General features: G+C 39.5%; 1 protein-coding gene across 2 annotated transcripts; it reads right to left on the bottom strand.

The window, feature by feature from the left end:
* Window positions 1–2,312: 2,312 nt before the first annotated feature.
* Window positions 2,313–19,118, bottom strand: LOC308411540 (lipopolysaccharide-induced tumor necrosis factor-alpha factor homolog). 2 transcript variants are annotated; one of them, XM_080905476.1, is made up of 5 exons: window positions 18,971–19,118; window positions 4,505–4,745; window positions 4,245–4,286; window positions 3,039–3,183; window positions 2,313–2,925 (listed from the first exon to the last, which is right to left on the bottom strand). In XM_080905476.1, the coding sequence occupies exons 2-5, from the start codon at window positions 4,722–4,724 to the stop codon at window positions 2,820–2,822; spliced, it is 513 nt and encodes a 170-aa protein (XP_080761602.1). In that variant the 5' UTR covers window positions 4,725–4,745; window positions 18,971–19,118; the 3' UTR covers window positions 2,313–2,819. The 2 variants fall into 2 exon arrangements, with proteins under 2 accessions (XP_080761602.1, XP_080761601.1); XM_080905475.1 differs by lacking the exon at window positions 18,971–19,118 and adding an exon at window positions 6,736–7,053.
* Window positions 19,119–19,455: the final 337 nt, after the last annotated feature.

The following is a 19,455-nucleotide window of genomic DNA, read 5'->3' as shown; positions in this document are numbered from 1 at the left end:
GCTGATAGAGAAACCCATATGCTGACTAGTTTCATCACAGCTTAGCTAAACACTTACAGCGCATGAAATACAAACTTGGTTCAAAACTGGCACGTACTGTTTTCGGGAAGTTTTCCTGAGGAGCTGCGTTGGCCAGAGCTCGGCTGATCGTTCTGCCTCGTAAAGCATCATCAACCGAGTTGATGAGGCTGGACTTTCCAGAACCAGTGGGTCCATAAAGAAGAATTCTGAGATACTGGATCTCACTGTTATGAGGCTGGTATGTATTTATGTACTGTAGATCATTCTCTTTTCTATTTGTGGAAGAACATTTGCGGTGTTAAAGCCAAATAAGCTAGTGATGCAGATACTTTATAGTTACAGTACAGACGCAGTTCAGAACAAGGGTAATGGTGACTGATTGCAGAAGGTAATCATTTGTAGTTTTAGTCCATGAAGCCAAAAAGCAAACACTGAACATCAGCACACATTCATCTTCATTCTAGTTTCCGCCATTCATTTTCTAAATCTAACAAAATACATAAAGAACATTAACTGTGCAATGTTTCCCAGTTGTTTTTGTAAAGCTTAAACTTGATTCTCCGTTTTAAACGTCTTACTCTTAGAAGACAAGGAGTCATCAGGTTGAGAGCTCTGTCCTCCCATAGCTACAACAAAGCACAATATTACAGCACCTACACCTACATAGGCACAAATATTCTTTTTGAAAAGGGCCGCTGGCAACATCTCCACAACATGTAGACCAACTAATGCTACTAACCCTCATCTCCAGGCAGAAAAACATGCAACACTAAAGAGAAGTAACTAGTTACAACCATTATAGATGGTTTCAATGTCATAAAAATTAATTAATTAAAACTAATTAAGCTCAAGAAAAAAACAGGAAGTTGTACTGAACATTTTTCAGCCTCCTTACCTCAAACAATGTACCAGGGGAAACTACTCAGCTGTGTATGCCTTTTGCTTCTCTCTAAAATAAATGTTTGAGCTGCTCTTTTTTTGTTGACAACTACACAGAAAGATTTTCTATTTTCATGTCACATTTTATTTAAAATGTATTTTCCCTTATCTTCCTCCATGTGCTTTACATGTTGTCACAACACACCCTGGGATTCTCTCTCTACAGCATCCAGCATGCCGTGGGATTATATCTAAAACTTTCACAAGGTTTTGTGTGTGTGTGTGTGTGTGTGTGTGTGTGTGTGTGTGTGTGTGTGTGTGTGTGTGTGTGTGTGTGTGTGTGTGTGTGTGTGTGTGTGTGTGTCGACCTTAAGCTCCCTACATTTCTGCACAGTATCTTAGCTATTCTGTGACTGCCCTCTTCTGGACAGAGACCTCCAGTGTTGTACCTGGAATCTACTGGAGCCATTGGAGGACTTACAGCTCGCAATGCTCATATTACCACTAGAACTACTTCAGATGGTTCTAGCTGGTGTTTTCTCTGGGGTGGAATGATTGTACATAACAAACCTTTGAATTTTTTAAGTTATTAATTACTTTAATGACTTTACAAAACAAGACAAAAACTGATAACTGCAAGCTCGACTTAAATTTGCAGCTGCCCACATGGACAAGTTTACCACAGTGTTTGTCAAACACAGCGGTGGTAGCATCATGCTCAGGCTTTTTGCTGCCTGTGGTAGTGATACATTGTAGATTGAAGACAAAGTAGATTGATTAACAAAGAAGGAAGACAACCTCAACTTCACCTCAAATCAACAGTTGAAACTTGGATCTTCCAAGGACATTGATCCCAGACACAAGCCAACATTGTTTTTGAAATGGATAAAAAAGGCTGACATTAAACTTCTGGAATGTTCTTCCCAAAGCCCCGACCTAAGCCAACCTTTTTAGAAACGAACAAGTTTATCTGAACTCCTCCAATTCTGGTCAAATTAGCAGAATTATTCCAGAAGCTTGTTGATGACATGGGGATAAACATTTAAAAAAATATGTCAGAAGCTGAAGAACTACATGAAGAACAACAAAAAACAAATAATCAAAATGAAAATTCCTTGGCTTTGTAACCCTAGCCCTTTTCTCACAAGTTAATTAAAAAATTTAACATACCTTCAAACGAAAGTGCAAAATTGAAAATCAGTTAATTAGTTAATCTGTTTGTTTATTCATTAATCGTGTGTGTTATGTGTCAGACAGACACTTAATCACACAGTCAAACCGCAGTCAAACAAAACAAAATCATGTTGTTTTTTCAGGATGATTCCAACATCAGATCAATGATGAAATTAGCCTCCTAACCACACTCATTTATCTGTGCATTTAATTACCACAAAACAATATTCCAAGGATATTCCTTTATTGTCCGAGTTTTGCTGGTTACACAGAAATAATTTGGAAATAAGTTTAAGAGTTTGGGTGTCTAAGTAATTCAAAGCGCATCAGAAGTATTGCAATACAAAACTAGGTATACTAAGAGAAAACAAACAATAAAGATGATACATATAAAATATCGTGTAATCAGTGGCATAAAATTATATGATAAAAACATACAAAGAAGTTTATGAAAAAAATATAATCTATTAGTATTTACAGATTTAATTTTTGTATTTGTAATGTTACAAATGTATCTGGTGTATAAACTCAATATTTATTTATCTCAAAATAATATCATGTCTAAATACAGAATTACAGCATGAGCAACCGCCCAGATTCACATCTGAGCAAAGGAGAAAAACTCATAACTACAACATGCACCTGATAAAAGTATTTATTGGTATGTTGTTTGGCTTGAATCTCTTGATTTACAAATCTTCCACTGATTTCTGTCATAGTCAAGTGGGTAAGAGTCATCAAAAGATTCACATTCGCTTATAAACATAGATGACTCTGCCACAGGATGAACAGTGGTGCTCCACATCTTGACAGGAATCAACGCAGAATGGGATACAGCAGCAAAGAAAGCACCTGTAGGTGGAAAAAAGCACTTGTAATGTTAAGGTTTTCTTAAGATCAAATATGTGTCTCAGCTCTTTTAGAGTTTTAGCTTGAAAATCCTCTACCTAAATGGTTGTATTTACCCAAAGAAGACGAGGCCTCCACAAATAGCCCACGTCAGCAGGCCCGGGGTGTGTTGTGTCCTGGTGATCACTGCCTGGTGGCAGTGAGGACACACAGTTTGTCCAGGAACATCCTGTAGCCTCGGTGTTACTACAATGTTAGTCACTGAGGAACAGAAATGTGTAAAACACAGAATAAAGGTGTTTATTCCTATTATTTCTATTAACCTTTGTTTCCATTTTAAAATTCAAAGCACAGTCGAGCTTCATAGACTGGCTTTAAACTGACTATCAAACTGGCAGTGAGGATCTCATGTCTGTTGCATCTTGCAGCAGACATTTGCAAGATGCAGGCTGATGACCAGAACTCTCCTGCAAAGGAAAACCAAACAACCCTCAAAACTTCCATAAGGAGCCACCTTATGTTGATTGATCTCAAGCCAACTTCCTGCAGCTGGCCTGCTCCTATTACTTAACTATAACCAAACCCAGTGTGGTTTCAAATCATTCGTCAAGTGTGTGACCCTTCACTTGCATTACTTAAGTCAGTGGAAATGTGTTCCCCATCCTTGCCTTGTATCAACAGCTAAGACTCGACATCACCACTGGAGGGTGCAAGTAGCAAGCAGTAGTGGTTGCAGTAGTAAGTTGTGGGTGGAAAGGGGCTTTTTTTTCAAAGCCTTTCTGTTGTCTTGTATTTTAAAGTAATGAGCCATTCAAGCACTAAGGTTTCTAGTAGCAGATGTCCAGCACAGCATAGACCAGTAATATAGTCTAGAAGTAGAAGACTACTGGTATTAGTAGTAGTATATAACTGTACAACTGTGACATAGTTAATGTTTTACATGTGTTTAACACACAAATGTGGCTTTGGAGTGAATTCTTATGCATCTATTTCAAAAGGCAGGACTCAGGATGTGACTGCACATGGGGTGAACTCTGAACAATTGCTTTTCCCTGTAGAGAGGCTACAAACAAGCCTATTCTTCAGATCAGTTTGATATGAGACCAAGAATTTCAGCCAGTGTCTACAGAGGCAGCTCTGTTCGCTTTACACGCTGGAGCAGATGCACATTCATTTTTTTTAACAGCTTTTTAACAGCTGTGAGAAGTTACACTTTAACCTTTTAATGTTTTTATTTTCCCATGATGCATATTTGCATGCAAGAGTTCTGAGAAATCATACAAAGACACGTAGGTGTACTTTACAGGATCAGGTTGCCTCACCTGTTGTGACAGGTGCACCCGGTGCAGGAGCAAAGACACCGCCTGTTAAACAAAGTACACAAGTCATCACAACAGGGACGAATATACATACGTAAATAAGTACTTTACTATACTGTTTGAAGAGAACTGTCACTCTATAATTTATCTCTTTAATCTTTAATCTCTTTCATTTGTGTATTTAAGCAAACACATAACAACAAAGGTTTATTAGAATATTTTGGTATAAAAAGCAGGAATAATTTGTGAGTGCAGACACAGACCTGGCTGATATCCTGGAGGAGAAGGTGCTGGCTGAGGGTACATCCCTGGTTGAGGGTATGTCCCTGGTTGAGGGTACGTCCCTGGTTGAGGATACGTCCCTGGTTGAGGATACGTCCCTGGCTGAGGATACGTCCCTGGCTGAGGCATTCCTTGTCCATAGTCCAAGGGTGGGCCGGGGTAAGGTGGAGCTGATTCCTGTGGTGGATATCCTTTTTCCATCTTCAGAAATGTAAACTGAAACTGAATAAGTACAAATAAAAACTTAAGACGTATTGATCTAAGTTTTCTGGCACTGCAACACAGTATTTGAGATTTGTGTCACTTTCAATGAGTGACGAGGAACTTGTAATTTGCTTTGTCCAATGCAAACAGGAGGCAAAATATTAATTGCATTTGTTTATTCAAAGGTTTGTGTGTGACAACCAGTTATATGGTTTCAGAGGAAACATTAGCAGATGTTGGTGTGAGCTAAAGCTTTTTAAAAGCTAACCACAGCATCACATAAATATTTCCAGTGGTTGATATCCTTCTAATGGTTTATGAGGTTAGTATCTGACTATTGCTCAGATACTGAGCTCATTACCCAGTGTAGCACAAAAAATATGTTAAGAGGCCCTCCAATCTGTAACCACAAGTATTCAACTCAACTCAACACAATTGCAGTGGCTTAGATACGTAGACAGAAATCCAAGATTCACACTCTTTTGGGGGCGGGGGGGGGGGGGGGGGGGGGGGGGGGGGGGGGGTTGTAGTTTTTCTGCAGTTTATATTATAAATATTTAATATAATGCTAGATCCGCCCCTGCACAGTTACCAGCCGTCAGCTACGTAGAAAAGGATCCTGGTGTAGAAAGTAATATTAAATAAATTAGAACTACAGCTTATCAAGGTTAAGCGTGCTGCTGTTGTTCAGCCGCTGGTTTCCTCTTTCTGGCACGAAGTGGGCCAAAAACAAGCAAGAGAGACGAACTTGCGACAGAAAAGCCGATCAGCTGATCATTGATCAGTTTCATGAGTGAGGTAGCAGCAGGAAGGGGAGGGAGAGAGAAGAGGCAGTCGCTCCATATATCGTTGTTAAGCTTAACGCGGGAATGCTTTACAAACATTCAGAGATGAACTTACACACTTGCTCTACTTCTTACTTGCTCTATGTGTTGCTTTTTGAGGGGTTTTAGCCTATTTCACATCATCAGACAGCTTTATTCATACAGGCGCAGGTAGTTTTGAAGAACTTTATTCCCTTTATAAACAAAGTCATTACTTTAAAAGTTATATCTGTCTAATATTAAAATGTGTTTAATGATCTGAAACATGTAAATGTGACAAATATGCACAAAAATAAGAAATCAGGAAGTGGGTAAATACTTTTCCATAGCACTGTATATATAGCGCAGTCATCTGAAGTACTAATAACAAAGAAATACTCTCTCCAACATAAGCAAATACCTTAATGATAAAAAAGTAATATTTACTAAGTGTTATTCAAGGGCTCAAGTAAAGTGGCTCCAAAAATGTTCTTCCTGAATGTTACAATTTTATATAAAATACTATGAAAAAAACTCAACTAAGACGGGTTGCTCATATAGTTGGTGTGGGTTTTTTTTGTTGTTGTTGTTGTTTTTTGTGGTTTTAACTTCGACAGTGTTTTGTATTTTAAAAATTAAATCTTAATCCACATCTACACAGAGCTGAAATGAACTGAAGTACCAAACAGGAAAGTAACAATAACGAAGCTATGCTACTGTGTAACACATTTACTTAGTTTGTGAGACATGATGCAATCTGGTTTGAATGCACTTTACTCAGTTTGAGTCCTGTTGTACATTGACTACAGATTACTGGTCTTAGTCTCTTTTTATAATACAGAGCCTACATTGTGTACCGTGGGCTGGTCAGTGTGGTAGGAAAGAGGCCCAGTCAGTCCAACCAAGCCTTTCTGTATCTTGCTCTAAATCCATCCTAAATCAATTACAGAGAGCTACAAACCACATAAACTAATGAGGCGCTGTCATTCCCCTGAGCACACCCTGTGCACCTCATCCAGTTTTGTTTGAATGTTCTTTCTGAATAAGCGTTAGTGTTGATGAAGCTATGAAGCATAACTACAGAAGAAATACCTTTTTTTCCATTTCTGTTCTACAAAAGTACATAAAAAAACAGGCAGTCTAACTATGAACCAGGAAGAAACTCATCCTTATTTGACAGCAAACGTAAAACAACATTAACTTACCTCTTATCTCACCAAAAAAAAGTTTTTTCCTGGAGCTCTCTGTCAGTGCCTGAAGGGGAAACACAGTAAAACCACAACAGGAAGGTCCATACAGAGTACCGATGGACACGACTGCTACAAAATCTTGTAAACCAACGGAGAAGAAGCGTATTTCCTCAGTCAGCTTTGGAAGGCTTTTGAGCTGTGGATCTGTTAGTCTTCACTCTCTGTTTCCCCGTTCGCTCCCTCCTCCCCTCATATGTAACTGGGTGTGTCAGAAGAAGAAGAAATGAAGAAAAGCATTTCCCTGTTCGCTCAGTTATTGTTTAAACAACCCATAAAAAGCACAGCCATAAGATATATGTGAGCACAAATATGAAAAGACAGGGAGAGTGTGTCCCGCTGCTGAGAATAAAGTGTTCCTTGTTTACCACAATTTGTCTTATCAGTTTTAGCCTGTGTCTACAGCCCTGCCTACGTGTTTAAAAAAACTACGCACGCATAGAGTCCGATAACAGCATGAATCATCTCACTTAACATCTGGAGATCAAGAAACAAGATTTATTTTCATGTGAACCGTTTTTGTTTTGTTATTTTCTTAGACTTTGGTAGCGTAAACCAATCAATGCATGGTACAGCTTTTGGTTTCTGTATTCTTGTTTTTTTTTGCCTACATCTGTGGTTTCCTGTGGTTTTGACTTCCTCAGTGAACTCAGTAAATGAAAACTTATGTGGCCATATTTTCTTTCACATCCAGCCTTGCTCTTTAGAAGCACAATGAGAAAACTGAATTTCGTAAGGACATTCTCAGTCTTCCAAAACAGTTTGAATGTGCTGACAAAAATGTGCTCAACCAGATTTACAATACAAGAAATAATGTTGTACTGAATAATAGAATAGCAGCTATATAAATGCCTGCTATTCTATTATATATCCACTTTCCTCTCAGGTGCTACGTGCTTTTACATGAATATTTGTTTCTCATTTCCTGCATGAGTGTTGTACGTTTACTTCCACATTTTTGTGATTGCTTCCATTTGCCCTCTAAACACATCACTTTGACACACCAAGGTCTTGCGATATTCAGGAAAGGACACTGAGAGGTTCACGGGACTGTTACAATACCATTACTCATCACTTCTGGAAGACACTGCAGTGTCCGAGTATGAGTGCAGCCGGCCTGACCAGTGTCTGCTTTCAATTTACGACCACTAGAGGTCAGCGTAATTCCAGTGTTGCAACACTGTTTTTTATTTCCTCTAAACTTAGGGAGCAGTTCAAGCATCCTTCAGACTGGAGAGTGCGCCAGCACACAAAGAGTATCTCAAGCATCCGGTAATTGCAACATAGATTGGTATTTCTTGGGAATCAATTCCAGGCTTAAAACTAGTGTGATATCAGGCTTTAATATAAGAAATGTTCCTGTTTCGTGCCATCAGACAGCACTAGATTGCTTTAAGCAGAACAATGATTGTTCATTGACCATAAACAAAGGTTTGCATACTGTAGACTGTATTATATGCTAATCTTGAAGTCCATCCATTCATTTCCTTCATTACTCAGGGCCACAGGTGAGCTGGAACCTATCCTAGCTGTTGGAGAGTAAAAGGCGGGGTACACCCTGCACAGGGCACCAGTCTGTTACAGGGCTAACACATAGAGACAGCCAAGCTTTCAAGCTCACATTTACATATGATCCATTTACAATGGTCATACAAATATATATTCATAAAGTAACAAAGGAGTAAACATTTGCTTTTTTAAAAAAAGAAAAAAAGTGTGAGGAGCCAGACATGTATAGGACAATCTAATCTAGCGCTACTGGTCTGAATGTTAGTGATGTGCAACACCACTAATTTCCTTTCCGATCCGATACCAAGTAAAATTCAGGGTGGTATCGACGATACTGATCCGATACCGATACTTTGTACAAAAACTTATTTTATTTATTGTATCTCAAGTTATAGCGTCATAATGATTACAGGACATCAGATTACTTGTTCTTATCACTTAATAATGCAGAATTCATCATATAGAAATAAAAAACTTGAATTTGTGCACTATTTGAACACCTTGCCTGCCTGCAGCACTAAAGGACTCCGTGAGAGACGTGTGTCTCACCCTAGCAGCACCTGTCTCTGTCCACTCCTCCTCTTCAGTTCGCCTCAACATACGCTCGTCATGTTCTGTGATATGATTTACTCTGAGGTGTTTGACAAATTTGTGGTGTTGCCACAACACCTCACTTTCTTGCAAACCACGTCTGTGGATGTAAAATACGCACATAACTCCAGTTACGCTCAGTCATTGTTCTGAGTGCGCACGCCAGAGGCTGCGACACATTTATACAGCCGTATTTCGCACATGACTAGTAGTAGTAGTTCCTTCTAATGTAGACAATCCGAATGAAATAGGTTCTTCCCACTGTGTTCCTGTTAATGATAAACTACAAATTTACCCGAAATTACTAAAATATCGATATTTTACTGTGAGAATCGATTCTAGAACATACAGTGGCTTGCAAAAGTATTCACCCCCCTTGAACTTTTCCACATTTTGTCACATTACAGCCACAAATATGAATCAATTTTATTGGATTTCCACGTGAAAGACCAACACAAAGTGGTGTACACGTGAGAAGTGGAACGAAAATTATACATGACACAAAAAAAAAGATTTCCCAAGCCTTGAACATCCCACGGAACACTGTTCAAGCGGTCATTCAGAAATGGAAGGAGTATGGCACAACTGTAAACCTACCAAGACAAGGCCGTCCACCTAAACTCACAGGCCGAACAAGGAGAGCGCTGATCAGACATGCAGCCAAGAGGCCCATGGTGACTCTGGACGAGCTGCAGAGATCTACAGCTCAGGTGGGGGAATCTGTCCATAGGACAACTATTAGTCAGGCACTGCACAAAGTTGGCCTTTATGGAAGAGTGGCAAGAAGAAAGCCATTGTTAACAGAAAACCATAAGAAGTCCTGTTTGCAGTTTGCCACAAGCCATGTGGGGGACACAGCAAACATGTGGAAGAAGGTGCTCTGGTCAGATGAGACCAAAATGGAACTTTTTGGCCAAAATGCAAAACGCTATGTGTGGTGGAAAACTAACACTGCACATCACTCTGAACACACCATCCCCACTGTCAAACATGGTGGTGGCAGCATCATGCTCTGGGGGTGCTTCTCTTCAGCAGGGAAAGGAAGCTGGTCAGAGTTCATGAGAAGATGGATGGAGCCAAATACAGGGCAATCTTGGAAGAAAACCTCTTGGAGTCTGCAAAAGACTTGAGACTGGGGCCGAGGTTCACCTTCCAGCAGGACAACGACCCTAAACGTAAAGCCAGGGCAACAGTGGGATGGTTTAAAACAAAACATATCCATGTGTTAGAATGGCCCAGTCAAAGTCCAGATCTAAATCCAATCGAGAATCTGTGGCAAGATCTGAAAACTGCTGTTCACAGACGCTGTCCATCTAATCTGACTGAGCTGGAGCTGTTTTGCAAAGAAGAATGGGCAAGGATTTCAGTCTCTGTGCTAGTGATGGGATTTCCGGCTCTTTTTAGAGAGCCGGCTCTTTCGGTTCGGCTCACTAAAAAGAGCCGGCTCTTTCGGCTCCGAACCGGCTCTTCAGGTTGTTTTGTTGCTTTAATTAATTTATTATTAACAATAATATAAAATTATGCACAAAAGGAATTACTAACGTAAAAAGTGGTTTTATTTATATATGTTTATATATAAATATATGCGGTGGCCCCTAGAGACAAAACACGTACAAACTCCAAAACACATTTCTAGCATGAACTGAACTTCCAAAGCAGAGCTACTAGATCACTTAAATTACACAATTGAAAGCATGTGTGTATTGTTTGTGTATTTATACACAGGCACTCATATATATATTCAAATAATTTAAAAAAAAAGTTCATTTACCTGTTATTACCACACACCAAATCCGGTCGTTGGTACTTGCTGGCTTGTGTAGCCACAAGATAACAAAGGCTCAACACTGCGCCCAGCATCCTGGAGCACTTCTGTTGTCTTTTGTACGTGTTTTGAGTTTTTATGTGCTTCTGAGTTTTTATATGCTTCTGAGTTTTTACGTGCTTCGGAGTTTGTACGTGTTTTTACGTGTTTTGGAGTTTTTACGTGTTTTGGAGTTTGTACGTGTTTTTACGTGTTTTGGAGTTTGTACATGCTTCAGAGTTCGTACGTGATTTGAAGTTTGTATGTGCTTTGTCTCTAGGGGCCACCGTAAATATACTTTTATTTATTCACTCCACATAAAATGTAATAAATAAATCATATAATACAAAAATCAACTATTCACATTTCAAGTTTTAACTATTTAAATTTTCAGCTTTTTCCTTTCACAAATTTAAAGTGAAAAGAACACAAAACACTGCAAACCACAACACAATTAAATATAAATTATAATATGAAAACTAAAAGAACATGCATATTCTCTGTCATATGGACCTGCATGAATAAACTTTCTCAATCCTTTATCATCTGCAACCGAAAATAGTTGTGGATGATTACTATACCTTTCTAATGTTGTTGTCCCTGCCTCTCTTTCTCTCTCTCTGGCTCTGTTCCTGTGCTACTGAGTGTAACTACCGCCCCTCCCCCCTCTGCCCAGCGTAAAGCACAAGGCTCGCGTGCAGAGTGAAGCGGAAAAAAAGTGCGAGAGAGAGGCTGAGAGAAAGAAAAAAAAAAAAAAAACCCACGTGACGGCTCGCGATAAGGAGCCGGCTCGCGTCGTTCACGTCAAAGAGTCGGCTCTAAGAGCCATTTCGTTCGCGAACGACCCATCACTACTCTGTGCAAAGCTGGTAGAGACATACCCTGAAACAGCGGTCCCCAACCTTTTTCGCGCCACGGACCGGTTCATGCCCAACAATATTTTCACGGACCGGCCTGTAAGGTGTCGCAGATAAATACAACAAAATAAAACTAGTACCGGTACCGTAAAAAAGAAGATTTATTCATAACACACATGAAAAGACCCAGGAATACCGAGTTAACAATAAAAACGATAACAAAATAACGCTGAAAACCGATAAAAACCCTGAAAACCATACATTTCACACCTGAGCCTCAACTCTCGTGGCCCAGTACCAAACGACTCACGGACCGGTACCAGTCCGAGGCCCGGGGGTTGGGGACCACTGCCCTAAAAGACTGGCAGCTGTAATTGCAGCAAAAGGTGGTTCTACAAAGTATTGACTCAGGGGGCTGAATAATTAAGCACACCCCACTTTTCAGTTATTTATTTGTAAAAAATGTTTGGAATCATGTATGATTTTCGTTCCACTTCTCACGTGTACACCACTTTGTGTTGGTCTTTCACGTGGAATTCCAATAAAATTGATTCATATTTGTGGCTGTAATGTGACAAAATGTGGAAAAGTTCAAGGGGGGCGAATACTTTTGCAAGCCACTGTATGTTCTAGAATCAATTCTCACATTAAAATATCGATATGTAAATGACTGGTATCGGAGGAATCGATATTTCAGGATCAATCCGCACATCACTACTGAATGTGGCAAGTGTTTCACATTTTTGCACTGAAATCAAATCCTGGACAGTTTAACAATGAGCAAGTAGCTGCAGCTTGTTTGTGATTGAAAATAAAGACAAAAAAATAATGCCTTGTTTTACTTTATTTTATTTTAATTTACTTACTGAAAGTTAGGGCATAGTATATATTATTCTGAGGGAAAAGTGAATTTAACCCCTTTAACTTCCACCCGTGTTGCAAGAACTGATTCATAGTGTCTGTCATAATCACACAGGAAATCTTGCAAAGTGAACCTGTTCACTAAATGTGATTTTCTTTTCTTCATCAGATTCAACCCAGAAGGTATTTATGTCTCACCCTGGGGTTAAATCAGTGATCTTTTTCTTTTTAGGTGAATGTGTAAACCACTATGTTACTTCATTCAGTGCATATTTTCACAATACTAACTTATCTCCCCAGGTAAAAAAGCAGATAAGAGCTCTATTAAAATATTATAGTGTACAGATCATAAAACAGTGTTGGAAAGGTTTAGTCATCAAATTGAGCTACAGATGGAAATTGCTCCAGTTTTAAACAAAGTAAGATCAATTACAGTCCAAATACTTTCATACATACAAAAAACATAAATGGAAAATATGTCAAACAAAATTAGAAAAATAGTGTTGTGTTCCTTTACTTAAGTATATGTTCAGACAAACACTCTTGACACCAAGGTTAATTTAGGATTACAGCATCCATCAACAGCAGAGCAGGGCAGGAGGCAACTCCCAGGGAACGTTTGCACAGATTTGTGTCCACGTTTGTGATCTCAGAACTCAGGCCCAACCATGGGACTCAATGGACGGCAAGCATAAGTGTTTGTTTCTGTTCTAAGAACAAATGAGCTTGTGGTTCCTCTTCCTTCCCCTCACTCACACGTCTAATACAAACACACACTGGGTGGGTGTTGGGGTTTATTTGCCTGCGCTTGGTACATGGCTGGCAGTGATTGGTTTAAGCTGCACATTTTTCAAAAGCCACACTGACACAGTTTCACAGAGCTTGATATTGTTTCCTCCAACATCTCTAGAAACTAACATTTAACAAAATCCCCAGTGATTTGTGTCTTTTTCCATTTTGAGAACATTTGAGGACTTTGTGGCCTATGACCGTACCCCTGGGTGCTTTTCAATGATAAGTGGTGAATAGTGGGAATGCTGCGACCTAACTTGACCCAGCGATCATTCTTGTTGCTACATGTTTGGCCTTCATTTTCATTGGTTTTTGTTCTATTGTCATGCTGTGAGCTGTCATCTCAGACTGAAACTTCCTGCAGTCTGGGTAGGCTAACTGTGAATGAGAAACTGTTTACTTGGAGTAATGTATTTGGGTGTGTATGTATCATTTTGTGCAGATGTCGTCTTTAGCTCAGTTACTCTGTCATTCAGAGTTCTGGTTTTGGGGGGATTTTTTTTTATTGAGAACAATGATAAATACACTCAAGTCACAGGGTTGCTTCCACATCCATTTTTAAACAATCACACTTTTTTTGCTGTCGCTAAAGTACTCCGGCTGTGCATTGGAAAAGCCGCAGGTTTAAGGATGTAGGCCAAGTTCAGGTCTCAGTTTAATCAGCGTTCATAGTAGCTTGTACTACTGCGTATGCAATTTTAAGCAAAAGTGACCTGATAAAGACAAAGAAGTCAAGTTATCTTTCCTGTTGGGGCCTAAGTGGCCATGCTTGGAAAGTCTCTCTTATCAGCACAATTCCATATTATTATATAATTATTTTTATTTCAAATAGTTTTCTATTGCTCTATTTCCTCTATTTTTAGAGGAATAAACTTTGTATTCAGCATTTCTCCCATTTCTAAGATGCTTATTGTGGGGCCAGGATTCTGTCTGGTGCGCATTACAAGAGTAAGAGGTCATCTTTTCACATATCTGGCATTAAAATAAACAAATGAAGTTTGTAAGTTATAAGTTTAATATCAATCGTGTGAGGGACCAGTTTACACACTGATTGTTTAATGGAAAAATCAAAGCTAAAGTTTGTTATTATGTTGTTATGTGATATTTGTTTTAAATGTGTGCTCCAGTATCTGATAAAACGATTAGCTGTTATTGTAGCCTCTGTTCTGTTCTGTCATCAGTAGGGATCTCTCTCTCAGCCACACATTTCTTGTGAGAGTTGTATGTGTTGACTTTTGTAAACTAGAGCCAATGGAAATTTGGAGCAGTGTCTCAGGATGATCAGTGGGGGGTAAAATCATAAAATAGTGCTGTCCCATGTAAAGTGAAATACTCTGTAACCTTAGTTATAAAGTATAGTTGTTGTAATAGATTATTATAAGGGAGTGAGAACTGAATCGATGGGGTTATGTAGTATTCAGAACACTTTCCCAAATATTTAAGGGATGAGTCAGAGTTAAAATAATAGCTCTGTGCCAATCCTACACTATTTCAACACAAAAGTTGATCCATAAAATCTTTCATCTACAATCCTGTGAAAACATGTTTTTTCACAGGACTCTGTGCAGTCCTGAGCTCCCCATGAACCAGTAGCTTGTAGAACAACCTTTAGCAGCAATAAATTTAAGTCACTTTCAGTATGACTAATTAGTGTCCCGCATCATGGAGGAACTTTGCCCCTCTCTTCGTTACAACTTTGTTGAATTTTGCAGGCACGGCTCTCTGAAGGTCCCACCGCAGCATTTCAGTCAGGCTGAGGTCTCGTCTTTGACTCGACCATTGCAGAACCTTGATTCTTTCCTTTTTCAGACATTTTGTTGTAGATTTGCTGCTGTGCTTGTGATCATTGCCCTGTTGCATTATGGGCAAGTTTTAACTGTTGGTAGATGACCTCACAACTCAATGAATGCAAGCTGCCCAGGTTCTTTAGCCACAAAACAAGCCAAAATCATGACCGCTCCACCACCGTGCCTAACAGCTGGTATGAGGAGCTGCTGTAGTGCTGATATGCTATGTTTGCTTTTTCCAAATGTTTCGCTGTGCATGGCTATACATCTCCACTTTGGTCACATCTGTCCAAAGGACATTGTACCAGTATCTTTATGGTTTGTTCATTTAAAACTTTACAGACTTAATCTGAGCTGCCATGTTGTTTTTAGAGAGAAGAGGCTTTTTCCTGGAAACCCTTTCATATCTATTTAGTCCAGAGAAGTCTGTGATATGGCATTGCTCCAGACTAGCAACAAAATCTCTGCTTTTATAGAGGTGCTCTATCTGGAGATCAGATAATACAGGCATCTAATTATCCACACCGGGTTTCTATTTATCCTCTTAATTTCTACTGAAAACTGAGTTGCTTGTGAGCTACATAAGCAGCACAAATGAATTCAAAAGCACAAAAATAATCAAAATAAGCAACATCAGCTTCTAACGTTTTTGTTATCAGTTAAATAATTAAGGTTTTATAGGATTAGTTAAGTCTCCACTTAAGCCATCTACGTCCACTGTGAGCGACCATCTTTGAACAGAGGCGGTGGTTTACAACACCAACTGTCTGCCATCTATAATCCAGTTCTGAGATCCCTCCCCAGACGCCTTAACGCCCACTCACATCCTGGGCCATCTGACCTCAGGAATTCGCATGATAAGGTGGGGCCAGGTTTCACAATGAGCTCACCCGAAACCCTGGCTGATTGGGACCGACACCCAGTTTCACACCTTGGCTCATGTGATTACGAAGTCCAGACGCTTTTCTTTGCAAGCTCCTCTGACTACGATGACCTGGATGACTGAGAACCTTCACAGACTTAAGTCTCCGCTGTTTTACCCATAGACTGTATATAAAGATGGATGTTTTCTCTGGCTGTGGAAAATGAAGCTTATATGAAATTGGCTTAAGCTCTTTCTCAGTGCCAACAGGGGGAGACTGTGTTTATAATAGAGATGGCACGATACCACTTTTTTATGTCCGATACCGATACCAATATCATAAATTTGGATATCTGCCGATACCGATATGAATCCGATATAGTGTTTTTTAATCAACAAAACTGTTTTTTAAATATCTTGCTGCATTTTGTATAAGTTCATACTCAAGTTTAAAACAACAACTACACTAAAGCTATTCTGTTATACCTGTATCCAAAAAAAATATTTCATAGTTCAGCAATACTGATCAATCTAATAAACTTAAACCTACACCATCCTCCCTATTCTGGTATTTTAAAGAGTACTTAGCATATATATTAAGTAGGGGTGCAACGATACACAAAATTCACGGTTCGGTTCGGTTCGATACTTTGGTGTCACGGTTCGATATTTTTTCGATACAAAATAAAATGTTCATGCCTTTTTAATTTGTCATTTATTAAAATTATAAATATATATTTTAACTCAAAAGTACAGTTTTTAAATTTAACTCTAACCCTTGTGCGCGTTTTTTATTTTGACAGCGAATGCGCACCTGCGGACCACTTATGTGCACCCCTGGTTATTTAGCTCGTCATATTGCAGCCACAGAAATTCTTTTGTCCATGAAACCATAAAGCTGCACTTTCTTTTTGCCTTATAGTCTGATTTGTCATAACTTCTCCGTTTTGTGGTAAGCTTTTCTTTGGCTGTCACTTCTTCACCCTGACCTGTCTTATTTGGCTCAGCAGAACTAAAATATATATCTGTCTGTGAAGGTTCTCAGTCATCCAGGTCATCGTAGTCAAATATAAATCCTGCTGCTTTTACACACGCACTCACATAAGCTCAGCGATTCTCTGCGCGATCAACCTCTCACATGTTTAAGCTTGCTGCAGGAGATTTCACTTGTCATGTTTGCATAGTAAGCTAACGATTAATAAGACGATGTCAGAGGAATTGGTGCACAAATTATCATCACTCACAGATCAGTGCTGTCGCTCTCTATACACAGTTCGCACGATTGCAAAGTGAAAGCAAAAAAACAAGCGCAAATTCAAACGCAATTTCAATATATCACATATTGACAGTGGCTCACCGATGCCAATGACATAATTACCCAGCTACATTTCTGAAAGAATGCAAAAGCATTGACATATATTTTTCCTTCCTACAATAGCCCGACGGGCAGGGTAGCCCGTCTGAAAAAAATCGCTAGCCCCAGGACGTCGGGCTAGCGATTTTGCGAGCCCTGTATCTGATTGAGGAATCACTCATCTTTGGAAAAGAGAGTTTATTACAGAGAAATGGCTCTTTCCAAAATAAAAGCTATACTATCCGCTTCTTCTGGGCTATATTCTCAGCAGCATAAGGAGAATCATGTGCTAACAGCTGTCTAAATGACTCGGCTAAAGTTAGTAGCATGCTTGCTTGTTTTTTTTCTGCTTCCACTTGTCTTTGCACTAGGATGATGTCGGCGTAAATGTGCAGTCATATTCGTTGTGTTCCCACTAGTGCTTTCAGGTTAATCTCGTTGAAATGACCTTAACGCCACAACACGGCAAATCTCCGTTAACGAGCTACCGCCGATCGCCCCGTGCATGGGGCTAGACGGCCAACACGTTAACGAGCTAACTGCGCTAACACACTAGTTCCCACCCATGTAATTGAGCATTGCATGGCGCATCCAACATACTGTTTTACTTTAGTCCATGACTCGCTTACCTTCAGGGTCATACGTCACATGAAAACCAAAATAATTCCAAACGCCAGATCTGAATGAAAGTAGGGAACGTCCATGTTGCAAGGAGAGCTTAACTTCTGTCTTGCTAGCTTGCCCTGCGCTCTTCCTTCTGACTATGCTGTCTGTGTTGAGCGCTCAGTGAATCTGCGTTCGACTGCTCCGCCTAGGGTCGACAGTGCAGCCTAGGCGGAGTAGTTGAACGCAGATTCACTGAGTGCTCCACACAGACAGCATCGTCAGAAGGAAAGTTGATAAAATAAATTACAAATGTTGTATTGTTCGATACATATGCGTACCGAACCGAAAGCACTGTATCGAACGGTTCAATATCGATACGAATATCGTTGCACCCCTAATATTAAGCAACCTAACTAATAGGGTTCCAACTCCCAGCAACAACAAAAATAAATAAATAAAAAATAGGGAACCACCCCTCACGCTCCACCTCATGATGCTTAATCGACGTAATCAACCTTAATTTGATGCAGTGTGGGGAAAAAAATGCACAGAAATCAATTATTTTTCAAGAAATATTAAATAGATTCAACATCTTTCTTCAACAAAATTGCAGACTGCACAGATGGTACCTTCACAAAGGAAAAAGTACTATAGCTTACTAGGGTATATATATATATATATTAGACTTAATAGTTACTATATACAGTAATGGACTTCTATTCATTTTGCATCAAATTAAAACTTTGGCTGTCAGATAATTATTTATTAAAAGCTAGACATTTTAAATGAGAATAAGAAAGAAAAGTATGTCTTTGTGCCCCCTTTTCCCTGTTAATGCCCTATCGGCCCCCCTGGCTAAACTTTGCTAGATCCGCCCCTGCACAGTTACCAGCCGTCAGCTACGTAGAAAAAGATCCTCGAGTAGAAAGTAATATTAAATAACTTCTAACAACAGCTTATCAAGCTTAAACGTGCTGCTGTTGTTCAGCCGCTGGTTTCCTCTTTCTGGTGCAAAGTGGGCCAAAAGCAAACAAGAGAGACGTACTCCAGACAGAAAAGCCGATCAGCTGATCGTTAAGCAGTTTCATGATTGAAGTAGCAGCAAGAAGAGGCAGTCGTTTGTTAAGCTTAACGCAGGAATGCTTTACAAACATTCAGAGATGGACTTACACACTTGCTTTACTTCTCTCGGGGATAACTTTGTCGGAGATGAAATGCCGGGTTGCTAGCGAAGCTCCAAATGCTATCCAGACCACTGACAGGTCCCGCATGCCACAGCCGCTCTATCACGTGATGCATACTGCTCCGACGTGCTAACGTTCTGAGGTGAGTTACCGCATGTTGCAAGTTTTGTGAGGTGCTTTCGTGATATTTAATGGATCGGATTACATTTTTTATTTTTCTCCGATATCCGATCCAGTAATTTAGGTCAGTATCGGACCGATACCGATACGTAATATCGGATCGGTCCATCTCTAGTTTATAATAGAAATAAGTTTGACTGTGTTGAAGCTCACTTCATAAACCCTATTAAAACAATCTAAACTTTAACCCTGTAAAACTTGAATTGACAGGAAGTTCTTTTTCTTTTAATTAACATTTTCTTGACTAGCCACTTTTTTAAATTTGCATATATGAGTTTTAACTTGTATTAT

This window comes from Rhamphochromis sp. 'chilingali', assembly GCF_963969265.1.
Source record: "Rhamphochromis sp. 'chilingali' genome assembly, chromosome: 15".
NCBI classification, from domain to species: Eukaryota; Metazoa; Chordata; class Actinopteri; order Cichliformes; family Cichlidae; genus Rhamphochromis; species Rhamphochromis sp. 'chilingali'.
This window is presented reverse-complemented; position numbering and strand designations above follow the sequence as displayed.

Bases quoted from the DNA above. Each gene is read 5' to 3' on its own strand.
- LOC308411540 (XM_080905476.1), bottom strand. From the start codon at position 4,724: ATGGAAAAAGGATATCCACCACAGGAATCAGCTCCACCTTACCCCGGC. The intron at 3,184-4,244 runs GTGAGGCAACCT...TCTGTTCCTCAG, and splicing joins GGGTGCACCTGTCACAACAG to TGACTAACATTGTAGTAACA. The intron at 2,926-3,038 runs GTAAATACAACC...TTCCACCTACAG, and splicing joins GGAGGCCTCGTCTTCTTTGG to GTGCTTTCTTTGCTGCTGTA.